This window comes from Varroa destructor, unplaced genomic scaffold (genome assembly GCF_002443255.2).
Source record: "Varroa destructor unplaced genomic scaffold, Vdes_3.0 BEIS01000005.1, whole genome shotgun sequence".
In the NCBI taxonomy this organism is placed as follows: Eukaryota; Metazoa; Arthropoda; class Arachnida; order Mesostigmata; family Varroidae; genus Varroa; species Varroa destructor.
In genome coordinates, this window is record NW_019211458.1 from 25,514,820 (window position 1) to 25,527,407 (window position 12,588).

At 42.8% G+C, this 12,588-nt stretch overlaps 1 protein-coding gene across 13 annotated transcripts in view; it reads left to right on the top strand.

The window, feature by feature from the left end:
- The window catches only part of LOC111251150 (neural cell adhesion molecule 1-like), a 153,343-nt gene that overhangs the window by 119,918 nt on the left and 20,837 nt on the right, over window positions 1–12,588 (top strand). For all 13 annotated transcript variants that reach the window (XR_015328163.1, XR_015328158.1, XR_015328161.1 and 10 more), the window contains one exon: window positions 9,909–10,058. Coding sequence is in view for 6 of the 13 variants with exons in the window: in XM_086989868.1 (XP_086845994.1) it covers window positions 9,909–10,058 (150 nt within the window). In the remaining 7 variants the exon portion in view is untranslated. The remainder of the gene's footprint in view (window positions 1–9,908; window positions 10,059–12,588) is intronic.

Below are 12,588 nucleotides of genomic sequence, written 5' to 3' on the forward strand. Positions count from 1 at the left end.
CGTATGTTTGTTTTATTGCATTAGCTAGCGCAGAACCCTTACTGTATTGGCTCTCTTCATAGTGCGCACTAGCACGATGGTGCTCATTTGGAGGAATGAGTTCGATGCTTTGGCCATCGACGCAAGCCTGCCCAGTTTCTAGTCCCCTCGTAGAGGTTCCCTGTTTCTCTTTTTCCGCTTTCAAAGTCCGCCGCTTTCAAAGCAGAGGAGTAACGGCCCATTACTGACTAAGGGCGTCAGAAACCGATCGTCAACAATGGCGACGCTTTGTCCATTCTTGCTACTGTTGCCAGTGCTGCGATGCACGGCATCGTCACTATGCCATTACTAAGATCAGGGACGCGGCTCCACAGTCCCAGAAGGGAAGATGCTGAGGTAGTGTGAACGGACCACCAACCAACAAAAGGGACACCGGCCCGCGCCTGAAAATGCCACCATATCTTTCCCATCTTGCTATTGGTGTTGTCGCACGAAGCGAACGATCATTAATCAGTTCAGAAAAGACGGAACTGATTGAGATTGTGATGGTCCCCGCTATGGTCCCACACGTGAACCTCTGTTTCGTTTTTGATTCTATGTTTGAGTGGTAGAGAGGCAACGCAAAGCCGACTGTGGCCTATCCGATAATTGCACAGCCGCAGCAGTAGCAGGAGACGATTCCAGTTGTCGACGAGTTGGTATCACTTTAACATTGGTTCGAACAGTTGCCGTTCACCCAAACGAGGTATTGCCCAAACAGTTTCATTTCTCAATTCATCGATGGTGGCGATGCTGTGGAAAGCAGAGGGGTAAAGAAGAGAACAGGCGGAGACCGATATGTTTTCGCTGTCGTAACCAGTTTTCCACGCCCAAGTCCTCTCTGAGTCACATCTTGTATTGATAGCGTTATACACTATAGTTGAAGCACAGTGGTATTCGTAGGAGAAATCTTACTGTCTATAGGTGCATGTCCGCGGATCTCCTAGGGACTTCCTTCAGGTTAATGTGTGGAACGGGCGAACTCTATCGATTTTGGCAATAGCGTAGGGGATCTCCCAAACACCCGTCGGGTACGCGGTGGTCCTGTCGTTCCACTAAATGAAGTTATGTACGAAGGAAGTAAGTAGATAAACAATTGCTTTACTGCAGTTGATGAGTGGACCAGGGAGTCCCCGTCGAGTGCCCAACTTGTCCCGATTGCTTCTTCTATCAGCTTCTATCAGATTCTATATCTTACGAATGATGCAGTTGTCATTGACCCACCCACACCGAACTATTATGTTATACAATATACATAATACAGTTGAATTATGACAATAAATCTTGTTGGCGCTTTCCTTAAGCACTCACAATAAGTTATAAACCGCTATGCGCGTGCAACACTAGCAGAGTACCTTGACGAAGTATATAGCTGATACAAACGTAGTGCCATAATAAAGCGACAGCATTACTATTGAAGGATATGTGCTGGTTTTTCATTAGCGCCGCATCATGCACCCCACGAAGCCGCAACTAGAGGGGCAAGCAATCAGATATACGATCTTTATCGACAGATACATTCCCTCTGCTTGATGCCGAAACCCGCCCTGTTCTGACAGCAAAGCCTGCAGATTCTTTTGTAAGCAAGCTCTATCACCATCTACCTACACTACTGTCGGCGATACTCCGTTGGTTGCTTCCGAGCATTTCTTTAGCAGCGTCCTCTGCTCGTTTTGTCCTAATATCCCCTTGTCCTAACCGTAAATGCCTTCTACGGGAAATCTTCGTCACTTATACGCACACATTTAACAACGTCCGTAGGTTACTTATCCCACAAAATCAGACAGCTGGGCCGCATAACCAGCGCCGTCCTAGATGACTACCAGGCCCAACGTTTTGTTGAATATGTTATGTTTTGCATCAGTGTTGTTGCAACCATGTGAGCTGTGCTATTCCAGCCTGCTGAGTCATCCTTAAATTATCTTCATGACTCTCTGTTCGTTCATTTGCTGAACAGCTGTGAGGTTGATTCGTATACGTTAGCGTACCGCTAGTTCGCTACCCAGAGGCCAGATGCGTTGGGATCCAGTGGCCGGCGGCGTTGGTGGAGACTTCTGCCTAAGCACAATCGGCGCCTGCTGGCCAGTCGCTCAGGAAAAGCTGCGGCTCAGGGGACGTATCTAATGAAGCGTTATAAGTGTGTTTGCAAACAAGATGCGGCTATTGCTAGTAGAAACAGCAGCAGTAGAGTCCAATAGGGACGAGAACGCCTGCCTCCCTCTGGGGTGATGGGTTGGCTAGTCGAAAAAATTGGATCGGCCTTCTCCTTGTCTAGAAGCTGTTGGGTTTCGAATACTTTTTCCCGCCCTAACATCACTATACACGGGCGGAGCGGGACATTCGTTCGTCAATCGTGTTCACCACGGGGTACTATAGCGACATTCACGGCGGTCGGTACCGTGAGAGAGGTGCTCGTGGTAAATTTTGCTACGTGTACATGTTTGAACACGCCCGGGCGCCAGCGGTCACACAGTCTTAGCAAGTGGCTCAAGCTACATGCGATCGTTTAAATCGCCTCACTGATTCAGGTCAATAAAATGAGGTAAACAAGAAAGTATGTATTGTCGAGGATACGCGCACTGATGACATCAACGATATGAGTAATTGATCAGCTAATGCGCTACGCGATAACAATCAGCTTTCATCGATAGCTTCGTTATGTCGGTTAGTTGCATTGGGTGGACGCACAAAGGTACGAGATATTGTCATTTTCGAACGTCTGAGGCCATCCCAGGCGAAACCGTGAAACGTCGACACAACAAGCTGGCATTTACGCCAATCTGAGTGATTGATATAATCGTCTTTTAAATCTATGTAATCTACTTGGATTTCCACGCGATTCAATTTTGTCTAGCTTGTTGAGATGATGAGATGTCTTCTGTAAAATTTAGTTGACTGATTTTTCAGTTATGACATCAATCATAGACAGGTCGACAGTCATGCCTTGAGAAAGTACATTGCCACATATCAATCATAGACAGGTCGACAGTCATGCCTTGAGGAAGTACATTGCCACATATAATTCGTCACTGGACCCTGTGTTAAAGAGGTGGCGTTGTATTGAATCTGATGTAGCGCTTTTAGCCTGGTTGTTCTTCCGGAACATTTGGACGGTATAGTAATCCCTCTCTTCAGATTTGTCTTTAACTGAGAGGAGAGAAGGCCCGGAAACCTATGTTACACAAACAGAAGAAAGCTAATTTTCTAAACCAAATTAAGTCAGACGACTGTTCACCGAATTAACCGTTGTTCGCGCCTGATCCGCTTCCTATCCTTGACCATATTGCCATTTCTCTTCTAAACATTTCCAGTCGGAGTAAGACTCTCTACCGGAGGAGGCAAGGTTAAGCAATGCTATAAATTCCAACTGGTGAGAGTGCTATAACGCTTCTACAAGGGCAGAAAATCAAATGCTGGTGTTTAGGGGTATGGGTCTAGGCTGGTGCGTTAATGTAAAACGTTTCGCTTCAACTTTCCCCCATACTGGAAGGCTCTCTGTCCTATTGACAATTTAGTGCTGTTGCTGTGCCCAGGTTTTTATGGTCAGTGCGCAGCTAGTGAGCTGCCGGACCGCGCCACCGAGAAAGACGAATAGTGAGAGCAGGGACATCTATTGCTATTTAGTTAGAAAGGATTTATCTTGATTGCTTGCTTTTTATTTCGCTCCTTTTCTAAAACCTGAACCCCTACCATGGCCAGCCACTAGCCTACGGATATGCCTTGGACAGCAGATCACAGAAGCAAGAAAAATTATTTTCGTACACAAAGACTGACAAACCTGCCGTTTAGGTGCAATATGCTAGTGTCTGGCCACTGCCTTTACTAGACTTTATTAGCTGTTAAATAAAAGCCGACGGAGGCATCACATTTGTAGGCGTCTGATTCTGCAGCAGCAGTGGCTTCTAAACATGATCTTCGAGCGCTTGTCTTCTTTCTCTCTTCCCGCTACTTTCTCATTAATGCAGCTGGAGGTGAGATGTTTCTCGCCGGACTTGAAGGCAACGGTAAGACATCGACTTGGGGGCTGATATATCGTTTCTGACACGACAAACGCAGGGCAGTATCATAGCTTGAAGTTTCCTGCTTTTACCGTTCTCTTAATCTTTCTGTGTCTGTCTCTTGATCGGTCGGAGTCCAGCACAATTCCGCTGACATCGGTAGGTTGGCTCGATTGGTTAGGCGTATCGAATGTACTATATTTTATCGGTAACCGACGTTCGCTCTCATTTTGTTTTTTTCGCAGCTGGCCACTCACTTTTTTTGCATTATTAAATATTACACCCATTCTTGGATTACGCTGAGGAATCTAAAAAAGCATTACATGCTCGTGCCAAGAACAAGCCAAAGACCCCGCTCGGTCGAGGCTTGCTTGCTTAATACCAATGTCCATCTTGTATCGCTTGCGCCCCTTTTCCCATCTCGTGCCTTGGCCAATGTACAGCCAAGGCGTAACATTTGAGCACGTTACCGGCTTATCCCGTCGGTAAATTTCCAGTCAAGCATCGCGGTTTGTTTGTGTTGGTTAGTAAGTCACACGGTGGCTAAGGATCGACAGCCTGAGACGGAAATGCAGCTGGAAAGAAGTTGTTACGAAGGATCACCACTCTCGTTTCTTCTTGCCGTACTAAAGACTGTTCCGTATACAACAATTACAGGTTTGTTGTATGTGTGTGACTTTCTACAACAACAAGAATCTCCTATAATGACTGTTCACGTAGCCAGGTGCTTAACGTGAAATAGAACGGAAGTCTCCAGATATGCAAAACGCTTTTACTCGCTCGATAGCCTTGCATAACCGAGGTCATCTGCATTAAAATATAAACCCATAAAAGATGACCTCCGAATATCTTAAGCAGAGAAGCATAATGGCATATAATTGATGTCATCGCGGTATTTTTTCTTGGCTCCCTCATAACGCTTGAGTTGGCTAGAGACGCTTAAGAGAACCTTAGCATCGAACACAGAATTTCTCTTTCGAAACAAATAAAGCGCAGCATTCATTACTGGCCATCTGCCTGTTAGGCGATGTAATAGTTAACACAATTGTTACTCGAAAAATAGATGAATTGGTATTCCGTGCATCGCTGGACCGAACAGCGATCAGTTTAGCTGATGACATTTATTCCTTAGTCGATCTCTACCTACAATCGCGTCGGTGCCCAGTTATACTTTTTCGTGCGTAGTCTATCGAGGTCAAAGTGGAGTCAGCTTGCCGCAGACGCCGTCCTCTATTGACATGCAATTCGAGTTGTGGGTGGCTATGCTGAAAGTTAGGGCGATCGTGCGGTGACCCTTTGTTGTGTGATTACTCTGTATGCTTACCGTGTCCCAAAGTTATCCTCTATGTCCAGTCTCGTATCCCCTGAGAGTACTAACGCCACCGCTAATCATTGTCGGCTGCCTGGAGTATTAACTGATCCGGAACAGGGAAGCTGTCGCTCTAATTGATATCTCCACCGAATGAGGCCATCGAAGCGTTCGTATTTAATAGCCCCTGTACAAACAGACCACTGGTTGGCTTCAGTCGGACTGCCCGTATTATCTATATGCGCGGTAGCCCATCCTGTACGTAAGTCCATTTATATATACGTGTGTTTGTGTATAATGCGTCGTGTGAATGTGTACTATTTCAGCTTTACGCAGGCATAGAAGAGGTTGCTGTTTGGGTTGTGCTATCTATATAATAGTATCTGTATGGAATAGTTAGTTTGAAAGAGAGAAATGAAAAAAGACACAATAGTGGAGAGGAGAAGAGCGGGAGAAAACAGGAGGTGGAGCATGGCTACCACTGGTCAAATCGTATCACATCTCTAATGCGGCGCCTTTTCGATCAGATGGACGGACAATGAGTGGCGCTAGTAATAATATAGTACAAATAATAATATAGTAACATCGCCTAGCAGCTCAGTATTGTATTCATAGCCTTGTGGTCCCACATGCGGCGTATGGAACCATATCGAGCGGAAATAGTGATTTGCACTACGCCGCTAATACAAGGCACGTGCGTACTTGCAGACGACAAAATCTGGCACGCCGGTTTGCAGGCACGTGCGTACTTGCAGACGACAAAGTCTGGCACGCCGATTTGCAGGCACGGCAATTTTGCAGGCGATTTGCAGGCGTTTATTCTTGCTAAAACGCGCTAAGCTAGAGGGCCGGCTAGAATGAACGCAGTTCCTGCTAGAGTTGACCTCCTCTTTAGCCCTAAAAGAAGAGATGGAATAGTTGTATTGATAGTCTATCAGGCAAAGAATGAAAAGATCGGATGGCGGCCAGGTTTGGGGTGCAGAAAAAAAAAAAAGAAATAGCCGTACATCGTTCGTAGGCAAAGAACTTCAATAAATATTGCGTTTTTTTTTAACATCTTTTTTAATGCTGTTAGATCGAGAGTTCATTTGGATAAAGTTGCGCATGTCAGTGGCTGTGACGACACTGTGATGTTCTTTTAGAATATATATGTTTATAAATAAAGAACGTTTTAAATAGAGATTTTTATAAATTATTCTGACTACATATTTCTCCACTAGGTTATTTAGCGTTATCATTTTTAGGTGTCACGTTCGATTTTAATTTGGGATTGAAACCAATCCACAGTTCATAATTAATTAATTAGGAATTAAAATACCAGTTCTTTTATATTTTATCTTCAACCGATTCAGAAAGTATCTCATCGGGACAACTTAAAAAGACGTTGCTCTTTATAAAGTAATAATATTAGGAAATAATAGCACCCTTTGCAAACCGTGTACATGGTTTCGGTAAATAGAATTTGGATAGTATTAAGACAAGGAGGAGCACTCTATTGATTGCTTTAAGTATTGATATCTGTCAGTTCTTGATATCTAATATTCTTCGTCTGAATTTTATTTTTTCTTTACAGTTAAAAGGTAAAATAAATAAGATAATATCAATAAAATTTATCCTCTCACGTTCTCACACAAACGCAGGTCCACTCATAGTGTTTTAACTAACGATTTCATCTGCAGCTTCAGTCGCTTTCTAACGGCCCCCTAATATCCTGCAGGCTTAGTCCAGGTGGGTTTGGATCGGTGCCGAATTTGACAGGCTGTGCTATTTACGAGGACATGTTATTCAATGTCCCGTGAGTCCCATACAACTTACTAGTCCTTTTTTCTAATTCTTTTTTGAAGCAATCTGGCATTTACATTTTTTACACAACTGTGTCTGTTTTTCTAAAGGCCGATTTGCTTAAATGGATAGATCCACACATGACCCATATAGTGCGACAAATGTTCACATACGTACGTAAACATATATGAACGAGGATAGTGATAGCAGGAACGGCCCTTCATTGTCCTGTTTATGCACAGCATACAAAATAAACCTAATAAGGAGCTACCTGATCGTCGTGCACAAGCAGGCGCAGCCGCGGTTCTGCGTGGCAGAGCACACTTAATGAAATGAGACGTTCATCTACAGACGAAGGTTAGGGAAAACCGGAATAACTGGTAACTACATGCAATTAAATCGCGCTAACCCGAAAGTCTAAAAAGGAGGTAAAAGAAGGGGGTGCTCCAAAGACAGCGTCAGAGGAGCTGTCCGACATTGATTCATTCTGTATACATTCTAATGGTAGCAGAACCGCATAAGCAACAGCTCCAGTAGCAGCGATTCATATCTCAATTGAAATTCTAGACATATCTAAAAACGAGCCTTTTGCGTGATTACTGCTTGATGACCCTAATTTTCGCCTTGAGTGGAGGGACGAATAAAGTGGGCGAGTAAAGCAGGCACCCGGACGAAAATGGGTGAATTCGTTAGGGAGAAAGATGTTTATTTTACGGAGGAGAAGCACACATAGATGAAAGAAAATACTCTTTTGCAAAACGCCATTTTAAATGTCTTCGGGAAGATAGAATACGATAGAGGTACTTAGATATTGCTCCGTATACATAGAGCTAGTACCACGTGAGCATTTAATCATACAAAGTGCGCTTGTAAGACGGTCTCTTATCTATAATAGGAGAGTTTGTGGCCAAATAAGATTGGAGCACCCTGGGGTAGGGGACGAAAAATGGGCAGTTCTGGTGACGCTCATCGCAGTGCTCACTGAAGTGCTGAGTGAAGTGGGGTGGCCGAATCTCCGAGAACCGTTCGCCTTCTAGTTGGTCCCATTTAGATGCATGCAGAAGGGTATCCTCAGGAGATCTCCTGTTGCTACAAACTTTCGAGCAGCTTGTCATCAGCAAATGCCTGATTGACGCACTAGTCAAGGAGGAAGAATACGATCTGGTAGCGCTTAACTCATGTAGACCATATAGGGTTGCCTTGTTGGTTCACTGGCTGTAGTTGCAAACATCATTTAGGGTATGACAATTGGATTAACGAGACTGGTCATGCCATCCTCTACCGGCGCAGATATATAGCGTAGACTGCAGTAATGTCTATACTCATCTAATGCAATGCGATGTGCATAATGACGCATGCAGGCAATCCTTTCCTGCTTTGTTCTTCTCAGGGACATCTCCTTCGGACTTTTTGCCTATAGGCATAAAGAGCTGGCGTGGTACACACCTCAAGGCAACTCAAGAAGGACGACAATATCATGAAAATTATACCAAAATCCATTCCAAGATAAAAATTGTGTGATTCTTTATTTTATAATAACGCCTTAGCACATCTATGCAGGAATTTCTCGGTGTGTGTTTGCGGTCTCGCAGGACTGGGAAGGGTCTGAGAATTGTGTATGTTAACTTAAATTCCATTTGAGTTACGCTTGTTGGCTAGCCTTTAAACGGTAAGTGCATTGAACGATAAGTAAAATCTTGTTTAGTGACCCACAGATCGCCTGTTTTTAGGCTTAGCGTTGGATAAATCCACTGAAATATTAAATAATGACCGCGATCCCTTCAGCCACCTATACCTAACAATACTTTTCTCTATTGGGATGGAAAAATTTATCGCATTCTTTATTTCCATTTGGGCCACATTTCGTAACAAGACGAGTCTTTCATAGTATGTGCAGAGGATTGTATGTGGTTGGATCAAACGTTCTTGCCACGTGCAGAGCGAATGGCCCTTCGGCCAGCTCGAACGAAAATGAACGGGATGATTTGCCGCCGGTTCCCGGTCGATTTCTTTCCACTTGGAACTAGGGCTCTGGCCGTCACGAATAGTGCTACTTTATCAACTATTGGAAATTGGCACTACGTCCTAGAGCCAGTATTCATCTTTTTCGTTTAGTACATTTGCGAAAACTTCATGAAGTCTTTCAACATCTGATGTGCACTAATAACGGTGTGCTGCAAAGCTCCTTTCCTTGTACCGCTGTCAGGGACCATTGCTTCAGCTAAAGCAAACAAGGATGTAACTGTGCTCGCTGCCTTCGCTTCAGGTTTTTTAGAATGAAGTGTCTTCGAGCCCTTCACCACGCTTTCCTTAAAGGATATACTGGCTTGTCCAGACGCATGTCAACTCGAATTCTGAATGTCGGCATTGCCTAAGATGTAGCCTCGTTAGGCGAATTCAGATGAAACCAGTCGCCTATATAGGCTGATCAAAGTACAATGAGTCTAGAAATAAAGAGCGCGGGTAAAATCAACTACTAATTGGGTTATATATCTTCGAGAATGGCGGTCTTCGAGAATGGCGGTGTATTGGACCCGGAGGGGGGAATGCTTGTTGATGTTGTAATAGAATAGATTCGGGCAAATACGTTTACTGGAACAACCTCCCCGCGGTGTGGCTCAGTCAATGGAAGTACCTATAATGTGCGTCATATATTAAAAATAAGAGAACTCCTTTTTTCTGGCTGAAGATACCGTCGTTGGGAAGTTGACGAACCATGCTATAGTATTTGCACGCGTCTAGGAGTTACACCTAACAAAAACTAATGGGTTTGCTTTTTTTCGTATTTATTCTATTGACAGGCAACAACGGCAAATATAAGGTCGAGGGCCAAGTCCTAACCATCTACAACGTGGAGACAACCGACGCTGGGAACTACACGTGCTCCGCCTTCATGGGCACAAAGCACCTCGTTTCCGTCCAAAAAAAAATGATTCAGTTTATCGTGCAATGTATGTATTCTCCGATGAAAAACAGGTTTAATGATATGTGAAAATTGAGAAAAAAAATGTATATTAACACTACTATTATCTTATCAGTTAGGAGTCTCTAGTTGCATTGCCATGGGAGCATCGTGTAGATCACATATCTTTTTTGTAAAACAGTATGAGTTTAGTTAAGGAAAGCCAACTTGTACTTAACTAGTTGAAAATCACCAAAATGCACTCCATAGGGTTTTTCTCGTGGACTTCACCGGGTGAATCACAATCTGTTAATCGCAAAGCTCTGTATCCCAGGTAAAAGTTCCAAAGTTAAAAGCTTGCGTCGTGTTTATTTTACGGATCGCTCATTTAGAATGAGGCTCAGGGAGTCATTCAGGACATTCATCTAGATCCATATATAACATAGAACAAAATATGACTGTAGATCATATTTCTGAAACTTCCATTCAAAAATGTCTATATCAAATATATATTTATTATATATAAAAACTTATATCGTAAAAAGTACAACAGGTGTACGTTCAGTCCAAGAGACGACTGACCTAGCTGTTCCCTGGCCAGAAAAACAACAAAATTGTATTAGCTACACCAAAGTGTGCTGTTATTAAATTAAAACTATTCCGGATGACACCGTGTACTTCTAGATACTGTATACCGGTATATCAAATTCTGTTTGAGTGTCACCTTTGGTACTATTTTTAAGTTTTGCTCCCATGTTGTTGAATAATAATGAAATATATATATAATAATGAATAATAATAATTATTCTATTATAATATAATAATTATAAATATTAAATAAGAATATATATATATATATTATAAAATTGAGAGAAATAATCCACGTAGTTAGATATCTATGAATGCTTCAGAAGTAGTCACTCCTGATATTGCTAGCAATTTATTGTCATGGCGGATGTTAAGAATACAAAGAGTTTAGATTGTATTATTATATGATAACCATTTTATAGTTCAGGAGACTTCGTATTAAGTACATTTTATCTGGATACAAAAAGTACGGCTTGGAGGCGGGTCTAATATGGTTCCGTGCTATATAATATTCCTTTATATAGCTATGGTAGAGATCGGTAGGGAGCATTTTTCAGTTAGGCGATGAGGCGTGCGATTTCCTGAGAACTAACATTCTAAGGGTTTGTCTTTGAGGGGTCGATCTTTAATCTTTTTGAAAGCATTTCAAAGCAATAATTGAAAACAGCTCGATATTTTAGCTTACACTGACATTAGCCCAAGTAAGAAGGAGTTTCAAAATGTCTAGCTGAGAAAATCAATTTATGGAAGCTCTCGCCGCTGCTTTGGCGGTGTCAGGACAAAAACTTTAGCAATTGAGCCTCCATGTACATATATTGGGGGCATCCTGTGACCTGTAGCGTAACCCACAAGAACACTGATAGTAACACTCACTTGTGTGTACAGCCTCCGCAATTCTGCGTATCTTTAAAAACATACATGTATTCGGGGACACATTTTATCCTTTTTTTTACCTTAAATGGAGTAGCGTCTTTTTGACATCCTTTGCGTTTACTATGGCCAACAAAAGGATCGACCACGAATTATTGCACAAAAAGGAACTGAGCTTTGTTAAATAACTTGTGCAGTTTTTTCTGCTGACAGGGTAGTCAGATTTTATTTAGCGCAATATGGAGGGACCGGGGTAAGGGATACTGTCGCAGCCCATATTTATGCGACGGAAGCATCAAAGAGACTGCGGTCCATTGGTTGTTTGCTCTCAAACCTTTGCTTCGCCAATGAAGACCAAATGAAGACGGCCCCTTTCATTATGCTGCGCTTATGAAAGTCTTAATTAAAGCTGCCCATTGTGAATGTCATTCAAATTGGTCGGGCGCTCGATGTGACTCAACACCCCCATCTCACGGAGCCGTCTCGAGGCGGTTAACGTAACGCTAGGTCAGCATGGATTTATTTTAATATCAGCTCCATTCTGATGTCCAGTGTAATGGTCGTTCGGTAGCATTTAAAGGCAGAGAGGCAGAAACTATTGCTGGGCTGATCTCGCGAAAGCATCAAAAAAAAACCAAAGCTCAGAGAGCAGGCGACGACCCTTGTATGGTTAAGACAGGCAAAGGTTGCTAAGTTATAAAACAAAGCCAAAACGAGTGATATGATAATGGCACGATTTTTAGTCGGCAAACGCTCAGAACACGCGAAAAAGACACAAGTAGTCTTACGTTCTTTTCCGCGTGTTGCCTCCGTGAAGCGTAGCTTGGGGGGTAATGCCAATTATCGGCTTATGAGCTACGGCAGTATTTTGATATTCTGAATGTTGACTGACAGAAAATCTTTGGCGTCATAGAAGCATACGCCGAGTATCGTCTTGTGGCAAAAATAGTGAGTGTAAAATATATAACTTTGTTTTATGCCTTGCTTATAATTTGTAGCTCCGAAAATTGATAACTAATCGTTTTAATCTAGAATATCACCAATATGGCACATTGGTGATGAAAGCTTAAGGTAAAATTCTGCTTAAGGGACTACAATACGTTTCAGAAAGTTAACAATCT